Source organism: Eurosta solidaginis, chromosome 1, assembly GCF_040869045.1.
Source record: "Eurosta solidaginis isolate ZX-2024a chromosome 1, ASM4086904v1, whole genome shotgun sequence".
NCBI lineage: Eukaryota > Metazoa > Arthropoda > Insecta > Diptera > Tephritidae > Eurosta > Eurosta solidaginis.
In genome coordinates, this window is record NC_090319.1 from 24,715,724 (window position 1) to 24,741,246 (window position 25,523).

General features: G+C 38.7%; 1 protein-coding gene across 1 annotated transcript in view; it reads left to right on the forward strand.

Moving 5' to 3' along the window:
* Positions 1 to 8,129: 8,129 nt before the first annotated feature.
* Positions 8,130 to 25,523, forward strand: part of LOC137250424 (uncharacterized) — a 68,793-nt gene continuing 51,399 nt past the window's right edge. The window contains exons 1-3 of the mRNA XM_067783202.1: positions 8,130 to 8,200; positions 21,172 to 21,289; positions 21,418 to 21,563. Coding sequence (XP_067639303.1) covers positions 8,187 to 8,200; positions 21,172 to 21,289; positions 21,418 to 21,563 — 278 coding nt within the window. The 5' untranslated portion in view covers positions 8,130 to 8,186. The remainder of the gene's footprint in view (positions 8,201 to 21,171; positions 21,290 to 21,417; positions 21,564 to 25,523) is intronic.

A 25,523-nucleotide genomic window follows, 5' to 3' on the forward strand; every position in this document is an offset into this window, starting at 1 on the left:
GCCGCTCTTTGATATCCGAACCTTCTATATTGAATAATTAAAATTTATAATCATCATTATATTTATCAGAAATGTACTAAAATGTTACAAAATAACTAGAAAAGATTATTTAAAACAATACGTGGCTGTTAAAAGACAATTTTATTTCTACGTTACAATAAAACAGTATAAATAATAAATGTTCTGTGTTAATTTTATTTTCCAAAACTCATTTAGCTGATGTTGGAATTTTTTTTTTTATGTAATCCATCAATAATGATTCATGACAGAGACGTCATTATATTTCATTGGAGTATGGTTTTACGTGGCGGGTCACAAGCCCAGCGCACAACCCGCTCAGCGGGGGTGAAAATATTACTTGCACGTTTATATAGCGAGCCGCTTGCTCCAAGACAGACGCCCGCTTGCAGCCGCACCTAGAGTTGTACAGACGCTGCCGATGAGATCTCCCCGGGCTAGCCCTTAAACCGATTATGTCAGAGTGGCCTAGCCAGGTTGTCGCCTTCTCACATTATCTCACCGCTAAACGGATGTTTAGCGGCTACCCAGAGGATACTTGGCAGCAAGCGACTGGCAGTAGTGAGCTGCTTGAACCGCATGCAAAAGAGTCGCTCTGGCCATTCCCAGGTGAATGGCGGTCAGAAGCTTTCCCCACTTTCGTGGACTTCTACACACGGCTCCACCCTCCAGCGAGCTATACGCAGACATCAACATAGTCGAGCGTATTAAAAAGAAGCGGCTGCGCTGGCTAGGCCATGTTATGCGATTGAATGATGATGCTCCGGCCAAAAAAGTGTTTCTATCGGAACCCGCCTATGGAGGCAGAGATAGAGGGCGGCCCCCACTCCGTTGGAAAGACCAGGTGGAAAACGATTTAAACTCCCTTGGTGTGACCAATTTGCGCCGGTTGGCGGAGCGAAGGAGCAACTGGCGCGTCTTGTTGGACGGCCATAACCGATTAGACGGTTAAGCGCCAATTAAGTAAGTAAGTAAGAGATGTCATTAATTCAAATTAATCAAATGTATTAGCAGATTTTTTATAGGAGGCCCGTAAATTGTTTAGCTCCGGGCCCGGATTTTCTCTCTACGGCCCTGCCCGGCTGGTTGATGTCCTCGTCAAAGCAAAATCTGACATCACCGCCATCCAGGAAATGCGTTGGACGAAGCAAGGAAGAAGGAAGATAAAAAATTGTGACATCTAATGGAGTGGAAATACAAATAAGCGCAGTTTTGGCTCTGGAATCCAGCCAAGAATCACTCTTGCCAATAAATGCTACTTTGGACTAGGTAGGCACTTGAAAAGTAAAGTCCTCTCTCGGCAAACGAAAATCGTACTCTACAAGTCATCTATCGTTCCCGTCCTGCTATATGGTGCAGAAGCATGGACCATGACAACATCAGATGAAGCGGCTCTGGGAGTGTTTGAACGAAAAGTCTTCCAAAGATTTATGGACCTCTATGCGTTGGCGATGGTGAAGAAGATTTAACGATGAGTTGTACGAGCTATACGCAGACATTAACATAGTCTAGCGAATTGAAACGTAGCGGCTACGCTGGCTAGGCCATGTTATGCGAATGAAAGGTGACGCTCCGGCCAAGAAAGTGTTTCTATCGGAATCCGCCTATGGTGGAAAACGGTTTGAACCCCCAATTGGCGCTGGTTGGCAGAGAGAAGGAGCGACTGGCGAGCCTTGTTGGACGGCCATAACCGTTTAAACGGTTAAGCGCCAATTAAGTAAGTAAGTAAGATTAAGTGCGTGAAACATTTCCGGTGGATTAAATCTTTGCGTAAAGTTCAAAAGGAACATTTTTTATATTGATCTTACAAGCTTTGCGCGTGTGTTATTACTGTGGCTTGAAGTTTATGTTGTAAGGTTTCCGAACAATCACATATTTTTTTGTATCCTTCGTTTAATCCCTTCCACGTTAGAGTATATCGCTTAAGCTTGGTATTCATTAGGTCAATATGAATGCAATCAAAAAACTGTCTGAAGCTGACACGCTGTTCAGTTGGAGTCAAAAGGGTTTCTCATGCCACATTACTGACTCAAAGTCGATAAAGCAGCACGGGTCAAAACCCACGCTAAAAATTTGTGTTCATGTATTTCCCTTTGTTTGGCAAACGAAAACAATTCCAATAAACTACCAACACGTTGACAAATGAAGCTTGAAGGCCAAATTTGCCACACCGTTAGGCCATTGCGTTTTCACTTAGTCCCTGTTTAGACACAATAATTTTTGCTGCTGAAACTCCTTACTTGAGAATAGGGGGTGACGACGAAAGCGGACAAGGACCGAGTTACTTGTGCTAGGCGACTTGCTTTGTGCTGTCTTTCTTCTGTTGTCAAATTCTGGTTTTTTTATATCCAGCAGTACTTGTACACAGAGTATTATAACTTTGATTGGATAACGGTTGGTTGTACAGGTATAAAGGATCCGAGATAGATATAGACTTCCATATATCAAAATATCAGTATTGAAAAAAAAAATTGATTGAGTCATGTCCGTTCGTCCGCCCGTTCGCCTGTCCGTCTGTCCGTTATCACGATCACTTGAGTAAATATTGAGATATCTTCACCAAATTTGGTACACGAGCATATCTGTCCCAGAATAGATTGGTATTGAAAATGAGCGAAATTGGATGATAACCACGCCCACTTTTTATATATATAACATTTTTGAAAACACAAAAAACCTGATTATTTAGTAAATAATACACCTAGAATGTTGAAATTTGACGTGTGGACTGATATTGACTCTTGATACAAATTAAAAAAAAAATTTTAAAATGGGCGTGGCACCGCCCACTTGTGATACAATCAATTTTACAAATATTATTAATCATAAATCAAAAATCGTTAAAACTATCGTAACAAAATTCGGCAGAGAGGTTGGCTTTACTATAAGGAATGCTTTGAGGAAAAATTTACGAAATCGGTTAAGGACCACGCGCACTTTTATGTAAGAGATTTTTAAAGGGGTCGTGGACGAATAAAATAAGCTATATATTTGCAAAAAAGAGCTTTATAGCAATGGTATTTAATTTCCCAAGTGGCCTTATAACAATAAATAGGAAAAACTTCAAACTAAAAAAAATTTACGAGGCCCCGCCCTTTTATAATTAAGCAATTTTCTATGTTTCGGGAGCCATAACTCGAAGAAAAATTTGTTCAGAATAGAACCATATGTATATATATTATTGCGCAGCCTTGTAACACTATTAAGCACACAAAAGAAACAACAATAGCATTTCAAGTGTATAGCTGGGTATGTAATGTTTCACCCGAACTTAGACTTCCTTACTTGTTTAAACGTTTTTTATTGAAGAACTTTATTTTGATTTGAAACACAAATTTTTTAAGTTTTAATCAAGGCGATTCCAAACAAGGTGATGGCAAAGCGAATTCAAAAAATTAGCCGTGCAGAAGAATGCCAAGTCAAAAGAAAATGTTCATTGATTTTGATTAACTGACATATTGTTGTACAAGGTGTTGTACGTTGCAAGGCGAATTCAGTAGAGGTGGTGTTATCCCAACAGCTGATTTCTTCTTCTTGATAATTTTCCATACAAAGCCTTGTACAACAATATATCAGTTAAACGAAATCAATGAAAATTTTCTTTTGACTTGATATTCTTCTGCACGGCGAATTGGTTGAATTCGCTTTGCCACCACCTGGTATGGATTCGCCTTGGTACGTTTTATGGAAAATAATCATGAAGAAGCAACCAGCTGTTGGGATAACAACACCTGGTACTGAATTCGCCTTGCTTTTAATTGATAGGTATTTCCAATAATTCACAACAATTTTGTCAAATTTTCAATAAATGAAACAACTTTTTAGAATGAGATGAAATGAAATGTCAGACTGTTGCTTAAAAAGAGTCGCCGTGCGTAAATATGATAAGCAACTCTAAAAGATAAGTTGCCGATAAACAGCAAGCAATTTAATTATCGCTTTTGAAGTTGTATGACAAGTCGTTTTTATTGATTTGACCAAAATTGTCCAAACGAAAATCAAGCTATAGGTTGTTATAACGTGGATTTAGTCATTTTCAAAGGATTTGATGTTGGGAGTAGATGAGAATTTCTGCAGGTTAAATGCCACTTTATTTATTTTTCAAGAAATACTTCCTTGTTTACTTTTGAACAGGTGAAAAATATCTTACAAACAATTTTATTTTATTTTTTCAAATAAATAGGTGATTAATTGTCAAACCTCATAATTGAAACCTTAATTAATGTGCTTTGTTGGCTTTGTATAAACAAATGGCAAAAACTAGAAAAATAATACCTTAAAAATAAAATAAAAAAATATTTCCCAATGAACCCATAGCAAAAAAACGTTTTAAGGTCAGTGACTAAAGTTGAAAGAGTTTTGGAACATTCTTTAATTTGTTTGTATCCTTTGACTGATCCCTTTCATGTTAATAACTAAATCCTTTACTGTACGAATGAATTAGGTATATTAAGTAAACAAATGTAAGCCCTAGATACTAATGCATTGAGAACCGGGAATTCCCATGCCTTCAATAATAGATACCCAAATAGTTCTTTAAGCTTCACTTCACTCATAAGGAACTGCATTATCGTTTTTTTATTGCACCTTCGCTGACAACGCACATTCGTATGTGTAACACGCAATCTTGCATTGTTTCGTCGCTGATCCAGAAATGGGATTTGCGTCTTGTCATTGCTATAGTGCCGAGGCATTAGACTGGGTCGATTTATTAACCGATATCGCGATATCGATTTTTCGATTGGACTTGGGCTAAGGAAAAAAAGTTCCACTACTCCTGCGAAATTACATTTTTGAGTCGGACAGGTTATACATATGACAACTTTTTAGTAGGTCATGAAAAAAACCTTAAAAATCAAAGTCGAAAAAAAGTCAAAAAATGAAATTTCGCAGGGTCGAAAATTATTTTTATGGGTATGCGTAGTGGAACTTTTTTTCCTGAGCACAAATCCTATAGAAAGATCGATAGCGCAATATCGGTTAACTTTCGTCCATACAGATCGACCCACCCTAATTAAATAAAATAAGGGAAGTATAATTTTTTACCAAATAAAAACGTTTTTCGTGTTAAATTCGCTGAAAATTTCCTGAAAATTGAAATGAAGACAAAACATAAACAACAAAAAGCATTGAGAAACAAATCAAAACACACACATCTAATGTTTGTTTTTTATTAGGTCAAAATGACTGACATCAAAACTGCAGCTTGACTGACCCTGTGGTCAGTTGGGGTCAAAGCCGTTTCATTCTGACACATTACTAACTCAAAGTCGATAAAGAAGTTCATGGTCAAAATCCACGCTAAAATTTTGTGTTCATTTATTTCACAATCTATTTCATTATTTTCCGTTGTTTTACACGCTGTGTCATTATATGATGATGGGACGACAGTCGGCAAACGAAAATAAAATGGCAACATGTTAGCAAATGAAATTTTAATGGTAAATGGGCAATTGTTGTTTTCATTTATTGGTCAACTTAGTTGTAACTTTGTAGTCAAAATCGACGGCACACCATTTGACATTGTATAAAAACCGTTTTTGTTGACATGGTTAAACATTACAGTATTTACCAAATTCAGTTGCATGTCAGAAAAGCGAACTCCCTTAAATTTGACACTGCCTTCACTTCATTGATTTCGTCATGGCTTGACTTTTAAAAAATTCACTTTGCATATGGGATAGCCCAAATCCGTATTCTCTTTTTCATTTTATTAGTTAGTGTGCACTTTCTTCAACAGAACGTAGGGTTGTTGATTTACGTATCACACAATCATACTTCTAGTCACTAAGTGCTGTAGTGCGTTCCTTTGCAGCAATGTTGTGCGTAGTGTAAAAAATTGTAAGGCTCATTTTTCTTTTAAGTAGCTATTTCAAAAGGCTACGTTTAAGATTTTTTTTAAAGCATTTTGTATTCTAATACGTTTAGTATTGTATCAGATTACATCTTTCCGACTTTAATTTATGATATATCTGTATCCATATATAAATTTTTTAAAATAAAGTCGCTAATGTCATTGTAGGCCCATCACTTCACAGAGAGTGCTCCGCTTTTTAAAACGGTTTTCTGCATTTCAAAGCTAAGCTACATGAGATTGACATTTTCGATATATGTAATTTGAAGGTATACATATATTATAGTGCAGGGAAAATTTGCAAAATGTCCGGTTCACGCAACATAAATGGTTAAAAGTTGTTCATTATTTGAAAAAACTCTTTCGTTAAAATTTTTTAACATTTCGTTAAAATTCTTAAACAAAAGTTCAATTTTTTTGTAATATTTGTGCACTAAGGAGATTTAATCTACCTATAAATATACTTATGAAGAAGATGTATGTTTGCATACAACTAATGTACTCCGAAATCATTCTCCGATTTTGATGAAATTTCTAGGGTCGCTTCATGGCAAACCGAAGAGAATTCCTGTCAAATCCCTTCCTGGAAAGAGGACCCGGGAACGATCCATTCCAACTAATTCTGTTCACGGTTCGATTTGTCTGAAATTAGGTATTTGGGCAGCCCCTTGTCTGGATTAGTATTTACGAGACCTTTTCCGGGGAGCGGACAAGGGACTGACTGGGACTAAAACAGGGACTCCGACTGGGACTTGGGCTTTGACTGGGGCTGGGACTGTAACTGGAACTGGGGCTGGGAATAAGAGATGGGGAAGAATAAGAACTATAGGGAGAAAATAATGACGGAGAAAGAAACTGAGAAAGATATGGAGTTAGACGAAGATAGAGAAGAAAATACGGAGAAGGAGAAAGGGACGTATAGAAAGAGAAAGGCAGAGGGACGAGTGAATAAAAGGACAAGAAAAAGGGGGAGGAAGAGCTAGAGATAAAAGCTTATGTGATAGATCAATGTTAGGGCAGAACAATGTCTGCCAGGTCTGCTTATATTTATAGATAAAAGAGATGAAAATTGATTTTTTTACTTTTTGGAACTTTTTATGTTCTGCTTGCTTGGCTCATTATCAATATATGCAAAAAAGGGTACGAATGAGATAAATTAAACAACACGTGTCTCTTAAAGGTAAATAATTTATTTTTGAAGCTTATAATTGCCTTTTCATAATACTTTAAGGAAACTAAAGTAGTATTGTGTGTTACTGAATTATAAAAATCAATAAGTTTTAGAACAAAAATGAAGACCCAGCAGAAAAAACGAACGGTTTTGAACGGGTATAAATCGGATGAAGAGCGGGACATTTAGTGCTCACACTTCTACCAATAGCGCTTAGGGTCGAGCTAGGTTTATATATTTAATTAAATTAATCAAATGCTGCGACTATTTTAAAACCACCTGCGACTGAATTAGTTAACGACGCGTTCAAAAGGCAAGTTCAGTGAAAACATTTTTAAATCATTCCTAATTGGTTCAGTCTCCCGATATTCATGCGATAGCACCAGTTCGGAGGTAGTCATTAAGAGCATTTTTACCATCTCCAGCTAAGTTATATCTTATCTGGAGGATAGCTACCTATCAGATAGATTCATTTGACACTTATGTTTTCACCAACACGGTGTGACCTACCAAGGGTTAAATCGATAAGTAGAACAAAACATCTTTTGTGAATACACGAAAATTGGCCAAACAGTTTACTTTTTTTACACTGTGTTAGGAAATGCACATAACAGAGACGCAGGCAGATGAGTTTTCACTGAGAGCTTTTTATGGCAGAAATACCCTCGGAGCGCTTGCCAAACACTGGCGGGGGCGACCCCGCTTAGAAAAATTTTCTTCTAATTGAAAAACCTTATTTCTAAAATTTTGATGTTGCTTTGCCCGGGATGGGAACCCAGGGCATAAGGTGTGGTAGGCGGAGCACGCTACCATCACGCCACGATGGCCGCCAATTTGTATATGTATCTTAGAAAAAAGGGGCGGACCTAAATCTATTGCGAAACTGTCGCTTTGCGTGATTGTATCTCATTTTTTCTGTAGAGTCTATCCAATATTACCCGAACTTAGGCTACTTTCTGTTTTTGTTTTGTTATTTGGAATGGTATAATGTGTTTTGTGTATGTGTGGAATTTTCGCTGAAAAAAATCGGCATAGATTGCAAGTATAAAAGGTGTGAAAAATTTTAATATCACATTGTCAGTTTTAGTGTCGAAGACGTAAGTGATATTTTGTTGTGATTTCTTCAATCTAATACTTTACAAAATGCTGATTGCTAGGTAAGTAACTAAATTATATTTTCCTTTCAGAAAAAAAGTGTATTATAAATTAAAAGATAGTTTAAGAGTCAAATCGATATATTAGTAAAGCACATACTGCTATATGTCCTTTAGTTTAAATTTAGAGAAATTCTGTTTTGGAATTATTCCTGTATTTAAATCGGATATAGAACAGTTAGTGGCATAAGTCCTAGAAAGCTTTATCAAAAGGACGGACTTATTTTATAAGATAGGTCCTGGTTTTAAATATTATTTCTCAGTTTGGCCTTTAAACAAACACAATGGACGCATATAGTCTATTTGGGGTCCTCACAGACCAGCTAGTTCAACCTAACATAACCTTATTGAGCCCGCTGATCTGATTTCTGATAGGCTATTGGCTACATTCAATGCGTTCACACTCAAACTAAATTTTAAAATACCGAGGGGATCGACTCAGCCACGTTATCAAATTGGTGATTTATTTCTGCAGTCGGTTGAAAAACATATCTATGCATGCCTTTTCAAAGTTTTCCTTCCAGATATTATTAAATAATTGTATCGTCTATCACCAGGAAGTAACTAATTCGATACGTTTTGCAGTTACTACAGCGATATAAACTCATTTCATAAATAATTTGCCAGAATTTTGGCCTCTAAGCAGATATTTAGGCGATCGTTAACTGCAGCGTTTTGAATTTTTCTTTGTTTCGATAATTTATATGGCGAATGGTCCAAACAGAGATTTTTTGCAAATATTTGCAAAACCCAAAATTTTTCTCTAGTCTATGCAATCGCAGGAACACACTTTTGCACTTTCATTTATGTAAAAAGCATAGAAAACATATAGTTTTCCTAATTATTGTGAAAAAAATTTTTAAACACAACAGCAAAGTAAGTCGGTAAAATATTTTCTAGGATTTCTGAATTTCTGTACCCAAGTTCATTATATTTGTGTAATACAAGAATCTGGTAACAACATTTCTAAATGAAACAAGTAAGCAAGGTTAAGTTCCCAATATTACATACTCGGCTGAGAGCTATGGAGACAAAATAAGGGGAAATCACCATGTAGGAAAATTAACCTAGAGTAACCCTGGAATGTGTTTGTATGACATGTGTATCAAACGGAATGTATTAAGGAGTATTTTAAAAGGGAGTGGGCCTTAGCTCTATAAGTGGACGCCTTTTCGAGATATCGCCATAAAGGTGGACCAGGGGTGACTCTAGAATTTGTTTGTACAATATGGGTATGAAATGAAAGATGTTAATGAGTATTTTGAAAGGAAGTGGTGGTAGTTGTATATGTGAAGGCGTTTTCGAGATATTGACCAAAATGTGGACCAGGGTGACGCAGAACATCATCTGTCGGGTACCGCTAATTTATTTATATATGTAATACCACGAACAGTATTCCCGACAAGATTCCAAGGGCTTTTGATTTCGCCCTGCAGAACTTTTTCATTTTCTTCTACTTAATATGGTAGGTGTCACAACCATTTTGCAAAGTTTTTTGCTAAAGTTATATTTCGCGTCAATAAACCAATCCAATTACCATGTTTCATCCCTTTTTTCGTATTTGGTATAGAATAATGGCATTTTTTTAATTTTTCGTAACTTTCGATATCGAAAAAGTGGGCGTGGTCATAGTCGGATTTCGGCCATTTTTTACACCAATACAAAGTGAGTTCAGATATTGTTTTTTTTAAGTGGGCGTGGCCGTTCTCCGATTTTGCAAATTTTTATTAAGCATACATATAGTAATAGGAGTAACGTTCCTGCCAAATTTCATCATGATATCATGCCAAAATACAGCTTGTAAAACTTTTAAATTACATTCTTTTAAAAGTGGGCGGTGCACGCCCATTGTCCAAAGTTTTACTAATTTTCTATTCTGCGTCATAAGTTCAACTCACCTACCAAGTTTCACATTCCGTCTTTGGTAATGAATTATCGCACTTTTTCGGTTTTTCGAAATTTTCGATATCGAAAAAGTGGGCGTGGTTATAGTCCGATATCGTTCATTTTAAATAGCGATCTGAGATGAGTGCCCAGGAACCTACACACCAAAGTTCATCAAGATACCTCAAAACGGACAGACGGACGGACGGGCATGGCTCAATCAAATTTTTTTTCGATACTGATGATTTTGATATATGGAAGTCAATATCTATCTCGATTCCTTTATACCTGTAAAACCAACCGTTATCCAATCAAAGTTAATATACTCTGTGAGCTCTGCTCAACTGAGTATAAAACCAACAATGTTACACGTGTGGCACTTTATATTTTGTTAAGTTTCTCTAGACTTTTTTGACTCTAATTTAAATACATTTTGCTTTCCGTATGTTTCCGTATTCTTGGAGGCTACAAGTCTTCTATTATTTATATTTCTGTGGGAATATATGCAACTGTTTCATCTACTACAAAGTTTTATTAAACTATCAAATGCAACTCAGCTTAAAGTACTCTTAAAAATAAAAAAATAAATGTAAGGCGCGATAACATCCGAAGAGATCTAAGGCCGAGCTTCTCTTCCAATTTGCGTCGTGCTCCTCTTGATTTTTCCCTACAAATTGGCCTGACGGTACCTACATGTTTTGTGCCGACTCCGAACGGCATCTGCAAGGCAGATTAGTATTCAATGAGAGCTTTTCATGGCAGAAATACACTCGGAGCGCTTGCCAGACACTGCCGAGTGGCGACCCCGCTTAGAAAAATTTTCTTCTAATTGAAAAACCTTATTTCTAAAATTTTGATGTTGCTTTGCCCGCGAGTTGAACCCAGGGCATACGGTGTGATGGGCGGAGCACGCTACCATCACACCACGGTACTCTTACGTACCAAAAAAATGCAACTCTAGACCTGAGATTTGTGAGCGAGGCTGTTTGTAATTTTGACATTTATCCCTTAGTTGACACACTTTATATTGTACACAATGATTGTGAAAGTACTACATTTTCTCTGCTTTAAATATGAGTCCACACATATCAAAAGTGCCTAACTCCACAAATCGCATTCTTACAAGTGTTTCGTTTATTACACATTAGTCGATCAAATCAAAAGTTTTTAATAAAACAAGCAAGATTAAGACAAAATAAGGGAAAATCAACATGTAGGAAAATGAACCTAGGATAACCCTGGAATGTGTTTGTATGACATGGGTATCAAATGAAAGGTGGTAATGATTATTTTAAAAGGGAGTGGGCCTTATTTCTATAGGTGGACGCCTTTTCGAGATATCGCAATAAGGTGAACCAGGGGTGACTCTAGAATGTGTTTGTACGTTATGGGTATCAAATTAAAGGTATAAATGAGGGTTTTCAAAGGAAGTGGCCTTTAGTTTTATATGTGAAGGCGTTTTCAAGATATCGATCAAAATGTGGACCAGGGAGACCCAGAACATCATTTGTCGGGTACCGCTAATTTATTTATATATGTACGAACAGTATTCTTGCCATGACACCAGAGCACGCAGACCTTGCTGCCAACGACCCAAGGCTCCTGGTCTAAAACGACGTCCTCATATGTTGTGCTGTGGCGTAATATTAGCGCAGCCGAAGCTGCCTTAGAGTGGTGCAAGTTTATTACCTGCGCGCTCGTTAACGGTCGGTTTCACGATAGTATTGTCGAATTCAGCATCCGACGGATCGGATTTCAACAGAAGTTGCTCGTCCATGCTAGTAAAGAACTGGCCCGCAATCTCAGATACCGAGAATGTATCGCTCTCGGCATCCGGATTGCTGAGTGCCAGTTTTATATCGGCCCCATGTCCACTCAAAGTGTTGCACGGGTCCTCGAGATTTGTTGTGGCGGTTGCGGGTTCGCTCGAGGCGCTGTCCCCAGTCACCAGATTTTCAGTCGGCTAAGAAGTTCTTAAAAAACAATAAAGAACTATTAGTCCTGAACGCTGACAAGGGCAACGTAACAGTTCTGATGGAAAAATCTGATTATGATAAGAAATTACAGAAAATGGTAAACGATATTTCCTCATATTGGGTTTTGAAACGCGACCCCACAAACAAGTTACAGGACAAGAAAAATGAAATTGTAGAATAACTTTTTAAAAAAATGTGATAAATATTTTTGTTGTTTATTAAAATGTGATAAATATAAAAGAAAAATATAGTCTCCTCAGTAAAACTGCAAATACGCCTAGGTTGTATGGCTTGCCGAAAATCCATAAAGAGGGAGTTCCACTTAGACCCATATGCTCGTCCGTTACTTCTCCGTCGTATAATTTATGTAATTATTGTAACGAATTTAGTGAAACTCCGTTTGTTTTACACCTTTTGCTAACGTTCGAACCGCTAAATTGTCGAATAAATAACTCCAATATTTAGTAATGCAAAATGGTCTTTATTAGATAACTTTGGGAGTAGTACAATTATACTTCACAATTATATTTCACTTCGCAACTGATAGCGTGTTTAAATCAAACTGGTTACTGACTACTCAGCTTTCGCTGCTTTTATACTCTCTGGTGCTCGTTCACCCGTTTCTACTAAGGCCTAGTAACTTCGAGAACTTCACGCCTGGTTATCAAACATATATGTACATGTATATTTGTAGTTTATAGTCTCTCGCATAGCCACATGCATGTGTATATGTGAGTGCTACTTCAGCTGATGGTGAGTATCCCTCTGCTGCCTTGTGTGTACATGATGAGTGATTTGCTCACGTACATACTGCTTATTATCGGCTTAGTGATGGTAGTATCGCTTAGTGATACTAATATTCGTCACACTGGCCTCCACCTAAGTCTGATCGTCCCGATCAGATAAATCTCTCGATATAACCGCTGCTAACCTCTCCAAGTGAATCACCATTCTATTTCGTGGTTTCCCAATTGTTTGTATGCGGTAGATGACATCACTGATCCTCTTCACAACTCTGTACGGGCCTCCCAAATTGCACCAAAATTTGGATGGAACACCTTTCCGCTGGTGAGGGTTGTATGGCAGTACCAAATCTCCCTCGAGGAAACCTTCCGAATTATTGTTCTTGTCGTACCTGTGTTTCATCCTACTATTCATTATCCTGGACCGTTCCGTCACACTCTGTTGTTTGGCGAATGAACTACTTCGCAGAGCTTTATCTTGACGGATTGACTTTGCATCCTCAGTATAGTCTTCACAGTTCACAACAGTAGTGCGTCCTGGCGTGAAATTACCCTTGTATTCTTTCTGGGAAATTCTTTGCTTCGGTTTAGTGCGTCCATTTGGTTTTGTCAACGCCAGTGTTTCTCTCGCAGATACCTTTGATCTTGCTTTATTTGGCCCATTCGTTCCATCAACCTTTACCTTTGACTTTCGTTGTCTTTTGCGAGTCTCTTCCACCAGCACTCGCTTACTGCTGAACCCTTTCTCCAAACTGAAGTTAAGTGGCACATCCTGGTTCTCATAGCGCATATCGATCCTGATATCATGGTCAACTAAGAAGTCCACTCCCACTCGTACTGAAATTGTGTACACGTATTTTCCTTATAGCAGAAAATATTTCTAGTACAAAATGGACGGGATCGATTAAATACTACGGAAACTTAGATATAAAACAAGTTTAAAAGGGTTGTAGACTAGAATAATAAGCTATAACTTAGCAAAAAATAGTTTTGAATCAATGATATTTCACTTATCAAGTTTTATTGTAAGAGGAAATGGGGAGAAATTATTTTTAAACGGGCGGTGCCATGTGTTGTGTAGAGAAGTAATTTATCTTAATTGAAATGTAAAAATTGAAGCTCACGCTGAGTATATAATTTCGGTTACACCTGAACTTAGACACCTTTACTTGTTATATTTTATATTTACCTTAAAAATCGCTTAGGTATGTACATCTGTTCACTATATATTTCTTATCTTATAAAGCTTATTATTTGGAGATTACGAATGGGATAAGATTATTGTTCAACCCCATTCATGAAAGGTATGAAGTCTTCAGCACAGCCGAAGAAAGTCCCGTCCTTACTTTTTTTTTGCGATTTTGCGAAGGGGAATTCCGGTAATCATTTGCGAAGTGGAATTCCGGTTACAGTTAAGATAATTATTGTGCTTTTGTAGGGTCCTCTCCTTCATTGCCAGGAGGGAGGCGTATCAGTTTGACGAGGGGTCTCTTCACTTGGCCTCGAGCGGTCATGATTTCGACCACTTGAATTCGGTCGTCGGAGCCAAGGTGGACTTTCACCACCCTGCCCAGTCTCCATTCATTCGGGGGAAGGTTGTCTTCCTTTATGCTCATCAAATCCCCGATTTTCATATTTGTTTTTGTGCGCCTCCATTTGTTACGTTTTTGGAGTTCGATTAGGTTGATGACCGATGGTGGGTTTTCGCTGGCATCGTGTTGTGGAGGAGCAAGTAGTGACCTCCAATTAGGAAATGCCCAGGCGTTAGTGGTTCCATATCGAATGTATCATTTGAGGATGGGGTTAAGGTTCGAAAATTGAGACAATACTTAATTCTGCGCAATAGCGTGGCAAAGTCCTCGGATGTTTATTTGGAGTTTTGAGATATTTTAGTGAAATGTTTTGTGAAACTTTTGACTCCTGCTTCCCACCATTCCTTTCTACCGTTCTACTGTTTCGGGGCTTTACTAGTATCGCTACCGGTAATGCCCGAAACAGTTTCCAGTGCCTGTAATCTATGGGAATAATTTGTCCATTTCTTGCCACTTGGAGACTTTTGTCTTATTGTCGACTGTCTGTTCCCAAAGAGCGTAGGTAAGTAATGATGGCATCCCAGTTTGAGATGTCGATCTGAGCGTTTTAAGGTACGCGGTACAATTATCGATCTCGCGTTGCAGCTTCTTGTTCAATTAAGTTACCACACCCACTCTAAATTTTTTTAAACTAAATAAAATCTCTAGTTAGGTGTTGATCAGGATACTTTAGTTTGCGTATCTGTCAGTTAAATTCTTCCATGCTGTGGTGAAAAAGTCGTTTGTGAGTTGGTACTTTAGAACAATTTCCTTTGCTTCCCCCTCAGTCTTGTGAATGAGGTAATACAACCTCTCGGCATTAAGCGGTGTTGTTGGTGTATATGGCCGTGGAAATGTCCTGGAAAGTTGGACAAGATAGGTAATCGCCCTTAAATACTTCGGTGTCGCAAAAGACAAGCGGATATTGCGTTCATGCTTGCGCTCTCCTTCGGGTCGAACCTCACTATCGAATCCTAATATTGTAAGTCCTTAAAAGAAAATAGATAGACCCACCACTAGGTATACCGAAACAATTAGGATGAAGAGCTGAGTTGTTTTAGCCATGTCCGTCTGTCCGTCTGTTCGCCTGTCCGTCTGTCTCTTTGTGTGCAAACTAGTCCCTCAATTTTTGAGATATCTTAATAAAATTTGGTGAGCGGGTGTATTTAGGTGTCCGATTAGACATTTGTTGGAACCGGCCGGATCGGACCACTATAGCATATATCCTCCATACAACCAATTTTTCAGAAAAAGAGGATTTTTGTCATATCTTCCTCAATTTATCAGATTGAAACTTCAAACTTCACAATATGCTTTCGTATATTGCACATATTGTTGTCTGAAAAAATGGATGAGATCGGTCGTATATATAGCACATATCTCCCACAACCGATTGTTCAGATAGGAAACTTTTCGTAAATACTGCCCCATTTTAGCAGTTAGAAGCTTCAAATTTCACCAAATGCTCACATATATAGCATATATTGTTGTCTGAAAAAATCATGGAGATCGGTGGTATATATCTAATATCTAATCTAATCTAATCTAATCTAATGTATATTATAAATATAAAAGTTTGGATGTTTGTCCACACGTTTGTCTTTGTGACTCAATAAGGCACGAACATACAGATTTGGATGAAATTTCCACACATGTAGCCAATAGTCTAGAAGGATCTACTAGCTATATTTTTTTGAAATGCGGGGGGGGGGGGGGGGGGGAAGTCCCCGCCCCTAGGAACAGTTATAATTAAATTATTATATTTTTTCGTCTTTGTGACTGAATCACGCCAGAATGGCTACACGGATTTAGGACAGAGACAATAGTCTACTGGCGAAATCTTTTACGACCCCTTCGAATAATTACTTTTTAACAATTTTTACACATTATAACCTTCACCTTCACCAATATTACAAACTCAATGGGTCAAATAAGTCGAGGGCTTACAAAGTGAGCAGTGACACCCCCTCGCCCCCCTCGTCATCCCCTCTGGTGCACAATCTGTAAATTGGTATAACTCCATGTAAATTTTCCCTTAAATCAATTATTTTTGGTATCTGGCCCATACAGTTCGAGATCTAAACAATTTTGGAAAAACGATCAGAGGTGCTCTCCTTCTCCTCCCGGCATCCCCCCTCCTTCAATTGTTTTTGTTAGCTTTACCTGAATGTTTGTTTGTAACTCTTCAACGCGCCTGCTGCCTTATTAAAGTGCTTTTATTATTAATTACCTTCATCTTATTGGTAGTCCCGTCAGGGTCATATCTAGACCCTTCCGGGATAATTTCTGGATGGTTTTCGGTATCCGGCCGGGATCCCGTCGGGGTCATTTCGGGATCGTTTTGAGATTGTTCCGGGCTCTTTTCTGTACAGTTTTCGGGATACGCCCGGGATCCCGTCGGTGTTATTTTGGGAGATTTTCGGGATTATTCCGTGATCATTTGGGGATCATTTCGGGACTATGTCGGTATCATTTGGGGACTCTTCCGACATCATTTCTGGATGGGGTTCGGGATCCCTCCGGCATCCCGTCGGGGTAATTTGGAGAATGTTTATGGACTATTTCGGGATCATTTGCGTACCCTTCAGAGATAAATTCTGGATGGTTTTCGGGAGCCCTCCGGGATCCCGTCGGGGTCATATCGGGACTTTTTCGGTATCTTTTTGGGACCCTTCCGAGATCATTTCTGGGTAGTTTAGGGGATCCGGGGTAATTTCGGGACTTTTTCTGGACTATGTCAGGTCATTTCGGAACTTTTACAGGATTATTTCTGGATGGTTTTCAGGATCCGTCCGGCGTCCCGTCGGCATTATTTGGGAACCTTTCCGGGACTATTTCGGGATAATTTTGGGACACTTCGGGTATAATTTCTGAAATATTTTCGGGATGCGCCCGGGAACCCGTCGGAGTTATTTCGGGACTTTTTCGGGATCCTCTGGGGATCCTTCCGGTATCATTTCCTGAAAATTTCGAGATCTCGCCAGGGTCATTGCGGGACTTTTTCGGGACTATTTCGGGATCATTTGGGGATCCTTCCGGCATAATTTCTGGATGATTTTCGCGATCCGTCCGGGATCCCGTCAGGGTCATTTTGGGACTTTTTCGCTATCATTTCTGGATAGTTTTCGGGATACATGTGGGATCATTTCGGGACTGTTCCGGGATCTTTTGGGGACTCTTCCTGCGGTATAATTTCTGGATGATTTACGTGATACGTCCAGGTACCAGTCAGGGTCTCTTCGGGATCATTTTGGACTCTTACGAAATCATTTCTGGATAGTTTTCGGGATCCGTCCTGGTCGTTTCGGGACTTTTTCGGGTTCGTTTGGGAACCCTTCGGTGATACTTTCTTGACGGTTTACGGAATCCCGTGGGATCATTTCGTGATGGCTCAATTAAATTTTTTTCGATACTGATGATTTTGATATATGGAAGTCTATATCTTTCTCGATTCCTTTATACCTGTACAACCAACCGTTATTTAATCAGAGTTAATATACTCTGTGTGCAAAGCACGCTGAGTATAAAAATAGGTAGGTACTTTGTGTGAGGATGCCCAAATCACCCGCAAAAGTCCCGTAATTACTCTGACAGGGGTCCCGAAAACCATACAGTAATGATCCCGAAAAAGTTCCGAAATTACCTTGACGGTTCCCCAAAACCATACAGTAATGGTTTCGGAATGGTCCCGAAAAGATCCCGAAATAGTCCCGAAATGACCCTGACGGGATCCCGGACAGATCTCGAAAACCATTCAGAAATGATGCCAGAAGGGTCCTCAAATGATCCCGAAATAGTCTCAAAAAATTCCCGAAATTACTCTGACGGGATCCCAGACGGAGCCCGAAAGCCATCAAGAAATGATACAGGAAGCATCCCCCAATGATCCCGGAATAGTGCCAAACATTTTCCGAAATGACCTTTATGGTATCCCGGACGGATCCTGAAATGATCTCAGAAGGGTGCTCAAATTATCTTGAAATAGTCACGAAATTACCCCGTCGGGATCCCAGACGGATTCCGAAAACCATACAGAAATGATCCCGAAAGGATCCGCAAATTATCCCGGAATAATCCCGGACGGATGCCAGAAACCATCCATATATGATCCTTAAAGGGTCCCTAATCGATCCCGATGTGACCTTGACGGGATCCCAGATTGATCCCGAAAGCCATGCAGAACTGATGCCAGCAAACTCTCTGTCCGTTCGTCCGTCCGTTAGCACGATAACTTGAGTAAATATTGAGATATCTTCAACAAATTTGACACACTAGCTTATCTGGACCCAGAATAGGTATTGAAAATGAGCGAAATCGGATGATAACCACGCCCACTTTTTATATACATATATAAAATTTTGCAAAATACAAAAAACCTGATAATTTAGTAAATAATACACCTAGAAGATTGAAATTTGTGATTTGGGCGTTGCACCGCCCACTTGTGATAAAATCAATTTTACAAATATTATTAATCCTAAATCAAAAGTCGTTAAACTTATCGTAACAAAATTTGGCAAAGAGGTTGCCTTTACTATAAGGAATGCTTTGAAGAAAAATTAACGAAATCTTTTAAAGACCACGCCCACTTTCATATAAAATATTTTTAAAAGGGTCGTGGGCGAAAATAATAAGCTATAACTTAGCAAAAAATAGTTTTGAATCAATGATATTTCACTTATCAAGTTTTATTATACGAGGAAATGGGGAAACATTTTTTTTAAACGGGCGGAGCCACGTGTTATGTAGAAAAGTAATTTATCTGAAATGAAATGTACAATTGAAGCTCACGCTGAGTATATAATGTTCGGTTACACCCGATCTGAGACATCTTTACACTCTGTCTCCCCGTGAACTCGATAACTTGAGTAAATTTTAAGGTATCTTGATGAAATTTGCTATGTAGGTTCGTGGGCACTCATCTCAGATCGCCATTTAAAATGAATGAAATCGGACCATAACTACACCCACTGTTTCGATATCGAAAATTTCGAAAAATCGAAAAAGGGCGATAATTCATTATCAAAGATGGATATAGCGATGAAACTTGGTGGGTGGGTTGACCTTATGACAGCAGAATAGAAAATTTGTAAAATTTTGGACAATGGGCGTGGTACCGTCCACTTTTAAAAGAAGGTAATTTAAAAGTTTTGCAAGCTGTAATTTGGCAGTTGTTTAAGATATCATGATGAAATTTAGCAGGAACGTTACCCCTATTACTATATGTTTGGCAAATAAAAATTAACAAAATCGGATGACGAACACGCCCAATATAAAAAAAAAATGTGGAAGAGTAAAATTTTAACAAAAAATTCAATATCTTTACCGTATATAGTGAATTATGTCAACATTCAACTCCAGTAATGATATGGTGCAACAAAATATAAAAATAAAAGAAAATTTCAAAACGGGCGTGGCTCCGCCCTTTTTCATTTAATTTGTCTAGAATACTTTTAATGCCATAAGTCGAATAAAAATTTACCAATCATTTTGAAATTTGGTATTGGCATAGATTCCATGACGATAACTGTTTTCTATGAAAATGGGCGAAATCGGTTGAAGGCACGCCCAGTTTTTATACATAGTCGGCGGTCTTTCCTTCCGCTCGGCCTTTAACACGATAACTTGAACAAAAACTGATATATCTTTACTGAACTTAGTCCGCGTACTTATCTGAACTCACTTTACCTTGGTATAGAAATGGCCGAAATACGACTATGATCACGCCCACTTTTTCGATATCGAAAATTACGAAAAATGAAAAAAATGCCATAATTCCATACCAAATATGAAAAAAGGGATAAAACATGGTAATTGGATTGGTTTATTATCGCAAAATATAACTTCAGAAAAAACTTTGTAAAATGGGTGTGACGCCTACAATATTAAGTAGAAGAAAATAAAAAAGTTCTGCATGGCGAAATCAAAAGCCTTTGGAATCAGGGCAGGAATACTGTTCGTGGTATTGCATATACATATAAATAAATTAGCGGTACCCGACAAATGATGTTCTGGGTTACCCTGGTCCACCTTTATGGCGATATCTCGAAAAGGCGTCCACCCTTAGAACTAAGGCCCACTCCCTTTTAAAATAGTCATTAACCCCTTTCATTTGATACCCATATCGTACAAACACATTCTAGAGTCACCCCTGGGCCACCTTTATGACGATATCTCGAAAAGGCGTCCACCTAAAGAACTAAGGCCCACTCCCTTTAAAATACTCATTGACACCTTTCTTTTGATACCCATATCGTACAACCCTTACTAGAGTCACCCCTGGTCCACCTTTATGGCGATATCTCGAAAAGGCGTCCACCTATAGAACTAAGTATCACTCTCTTTTAAAATACTCATTACCACCTTTCATTTGGTACCCATACCGTACAAACACATTCTAGAGTCACCCCTGGTCCACCTTTATGGCGATATCTCGAAAAGGCGTCCACCTATAGAACTAAGTATCACTCTCTTTTAAAATACTCATTACCACCTTTCATTTGATGCCCATGTCGTACAAACACATTCTAGAGTCACCCCTGGTCCACCTTAATGGCGATATCCCGAAATGGCGTCCACCTATAGAACTATGGCCCACTCCCTCTTAAAATACTCTTTAATACCTTCCGTTTGATACACATGTCATACAAACACATTCCAGGGTTACCCTAGGTTCATTTTCCTACATGGTGATTTTACTTTATTTTGTCCCCAAAGCTCTCAGCTGAGTATATAATGTTCGGTTACACCCGAACTTAGCTTTCCTTACTTGTTTTTAATTAATTACATTTTTTTTTCAGTTCCCCTTTGTTAATATTAATTTTTTTGACATCATCATGTTTGGTGACCGGACAAGGTCGAAAGCCAGGTTCGTGTCGAACAGATATACAATATTTGCAAAGCGTGGGCAGAGCAGCGGTGAGTGTTAAGTTCTATATACTTAAATAAATTAAGTGTCAGCTCTATGTATATAGCTAGGTCAATTTTATAGTAATATGCATAGACTTTAAAACCATTTTAAAAGCTTATGCTTTAATTATATATAGTTCGAAGGTATCTGGTTTATGCAACGTGGAAGGGCCCTCAACGAAGAAAGAGCTTTCCGCTGCGGAAGAATGGATTACGAGTATTTATATACAAAGCCAGAGGAAATTGGATATAGAGCAAGAAACTTCAAAATAAGCACTGTAGAGTAAGTATTTTTAATTGTAGACAAAGCTTTTGGTTTTAGTTGAAAGTTATGTTGTCTTTTATGTTGTTGATTTTTCGATAGGGTGCAAAGGTGAAGACTTGTATCAAAAGAAACATTTTTCAAATTCCAAGTGCATAGGTAAAATATTTGTTTCCCTTTTCGTTCTCAAAAAATAGCACTGAATATGGCACAACACCGAACCCGGTTCGTATTCAAATCAAATTTTACAAGGAATGATGGAAATTGTTCCAATATACAGCAATTACTTGAATTGGGACCATTTTCCGCCATTCCTCGTCAAGTTTGGTTGGGAGACAAACCGGTTTCGGCGTTGCGACATCTTTAGTGCAATTTATCGAGAACGAAACAACAAAAACAATTTAACTATAAAATTTGATTTTGAAAAAAAATTTCTTTCAACCCAAATGACTACAATTTTCTTTATATTGTAACGAATTTCGGTGAAATTCCTCTTATTTCAAACATTCTGCTAACGTTCGAATCGCTAAACTGTTGAAAAATTCACTCCAATTTTCAGTATTGCAAACTGATCTTTCTTTAGATTACTTTGGGAATAGTACAATTATACTTCAAGATCAAGTACTTAACAAAAGCGTGTTTGAATCAAACTGATTACTCGTTCCTCAGCTTGCGCTGCTTTTCTTCTACCTATTGTCTCTCCCGCATATTTCTCCAAAGGTCTAGACGTTTCACCTTCTGTAACTGTTGTATCTCCTGCTTGGTTACCAGCTATATATATACATGTATATTTATCGTTAATGCTTTTCTACTGGGCATATGCGTGTGTATGTATGAGTAACTACTTCGGGGATACTACATCTGTGTATGTGGAATATCTCTTCGTCGCCTTTATGTACGTATGTAAATGGATTAAATTGATATGTTCGTGTACACAAGAGTAGCAGCTTGCTTTATTGTTGTTGTGCCTTTATTTACTAACAGTCTAGTTATGCTAAAATTCGCCACACTGCCCTCCACCTAGGTCGGCTCGTCCCGATCTAACAAATTTACTGATCTAAACACTGCCAGCCACTCCAAATGAACCACTTTCATTTTCTTTCGTGGTTAGCCAATGGTTTGTATGATGCAAACTACATCGTTGATTCGCTTTACAACTTTGGATGGGCCTTCCCACTTACACTGTAATTTCGGGGAATAACCATTTTTTCGTTGTGGGTTGTATAACAGCACCAAATATCCTTCTCGAAAGCCTTCTGAATTAATTGCTTTATCATATCTGGCTTTCATCTTGTCACCCATAATCTGGGTTCGCTGTCTTACAAGATCGTATATTTCCTTCATCTCTTCCTCCAAGACGCCAGTGGATTTCTTGGTATTTCTCTTCGAATCGACATTTATCCCAAACATCAAATCAGCTGACAGTCGAACGTCATTGCCAAAAATGACATTTGCGGGCGTTTGGCCCGTTGTCTCAGGCACTGCCGATAGGTAAGCCATCAATAATAATGATGTGTATGTATCCCACTCTTTATGGAACTTGTCCACTACTTTCCTCAAGCACTCCTCCAAGGTTCTATTGAATCGTTCCTCCATATCAACGGACTGAGAATGCAATACAACTGTATCCGTGCTTTTCGAATGCCCAATGTCTTACACATTTCTTGGAACACAGCTGCTTCAAAATTCCTGCCTTGGTCACAATATAACTCCATTGGTACACCTCCATCCCAATTGTTTGCAAACACTTCTGATACTGTTTCTGCTTCTTGATTTGGGATTGGGTATACCTCTGGCCATTTGCTGAAGTAATCCATAACCACCAGTACATATTTGTTTCCGCGGTTGCTAGTGGGAAATGGAACTTCGATATCCATAGCGATCCTTTCAAATGGTGCACCTGAGCTATATTGCTTCATCTGGCCACGACTTGGGGATTCAGGCCCTTTCGCTCTGCTGCAAACCTCGAAGTTGGCAATGCACTCCATGACCGACTGACGGCAACCAACCTAATAGAATCTCTGCTTAATTTTCTCAAGCGTCTTCGTGATCCCCAGATGACCTCCACTTGGACCATTATGTAGCTCGTTAAGAACGTCAGGAATTCTTTTCCTGGGAACAACAACTAGTTTCCTCTTACATTGACCATCTTGTATCCAAACTGTTCCAATATGACTTCGCAATAGGTCTCTCCGCTGACATCTCTTTATTTGGTATTCGTTTTGTTCGAGCCCTCGCATAACATGTGACAGATCTGTATCTTCTTGCTGACACTTCCTTAGTTGTTCCATGGCCCATTCATCCCAACACATTATAGTCATGAGCAGGACATCTATGATGTTTTCCTTAGCCTCAGCTTTCGAACAGTGTTTGCATTCCAAATTACATGGTCTTCGTGAAATTGCATCGGCATTCCCATGGGTACTACCTTTCCGATGCTCAATGTAAAAGTCATAGCTTTGTAGTCGCCCGATCCACCGTGCCAATTGACCTTCTGAATTACGGAACTGCAGGAGCCATTTCAACGCGATCTGTCCTGACGCGGAATCGCTTCCCGTAGAGGTACTTGTGAATATGTTTAATGCACTCTACCAATGCCAAAAACTTTCTCCGTGTAACGCAATAGTTCCTCTCTGGTTTCCAGTTGATCGGCTGTAATCTCCTGTCCGTCGTGATAAAACGCCCCCTATAGCATATTCACTGGCATCTGCATCTAGAATAAATGTTGCTCCTGCCATCGGATATACCAACATTGGGGCAGTGCACAAACGCTCTTTCAATGTTTGGCGGCCACTTCTTGCTGCCTCTTCCATTCAGAAGCTTTATTTTTTCTTGTAAGCTCATGGATGCTATAGACTACGCTGGCAAATTTTGGTAAAAATTGGCGGTAATATGTGCACAGCTCAAGGAAACTTCTCAATTCATGCAGGTTCTGTCCTCCTGGCCAATTCTTTACAGCTTCTATCTTTTCATTCGCAGTGCAGATGCCCTCTGCCGTTACCTTGTGAACCAAATAACTTACTCCCTTTTTAAACAGCGAATACTTTTTGGCACTTAGTTTCAGACCAGCGCCAGCTAATGTCTGGAAAACTTCCTCTAAGTTCTTAAGATGTTCTTTAAAGTTCTTTCCCAATTCGATGGTGTCGTCTAGGTACACTAAGCATGTTTTCCAATGTAGTCCTTTCAGTACCTGTGTAGAATATATTAAATTATTTATTGGGGTGGAGGCACCATACCCCTAAATATTTAAACAAGATTATTTTAGGAGGTGGCGCCATTGAGTGCTGAATACCGATCTTCTTTATTAATAAAAACTTCAGCGTATTTATACATAACTAGCAGACCCGTCAGACGTTGTTCTGCCCTAAATTTGGTCTACCTCCATACATTTTAATAAGCTTTTTAAGCTCTGCTCCTCACTTTTTCTTAATCCTTTTATTTACTCCTCCCTCCGTATTTTCGCTTCATCTATCTCTATTTTCGTCACACTCTATCCCTTTCTCAGTCTCCTTCTCTCTTTTCTCTTCTCTAAAGTTTTCCCCATTCTTCTTCATCACTTATTGCCAGGCAAATCGAATAGGACGTATGTAAATAGTTATGTGGGTATTATTAATTCATGTCTTTATTTCGGCTTCGTATGTACATTTATCAGTTTTGCCAGGTTAATGCAACTAAATCGAATATCACAATGAAAATTACTTTAAAGCTCTCAGCAACAACTTTCATTTGATATCCATATTACACACACATTCGAGGGGTATCCGTGTCCAGGCTTTGCCCATATCTTGAGACCCTAGTCACCCGCGGGGACGAAAAATACCCCGTATCAAAGTACTCATTCGATACCCATATTGTACAAAAATATCCCAGGATTACCCACGTCCACGTTTTGATTTCAAGACCCTATCCAGAACGGGATAAAAATTAGCCTATGCTTGTCTCCTGGTTCTAAGCTACCCCTCCACCAATTTTCAGCCAAAT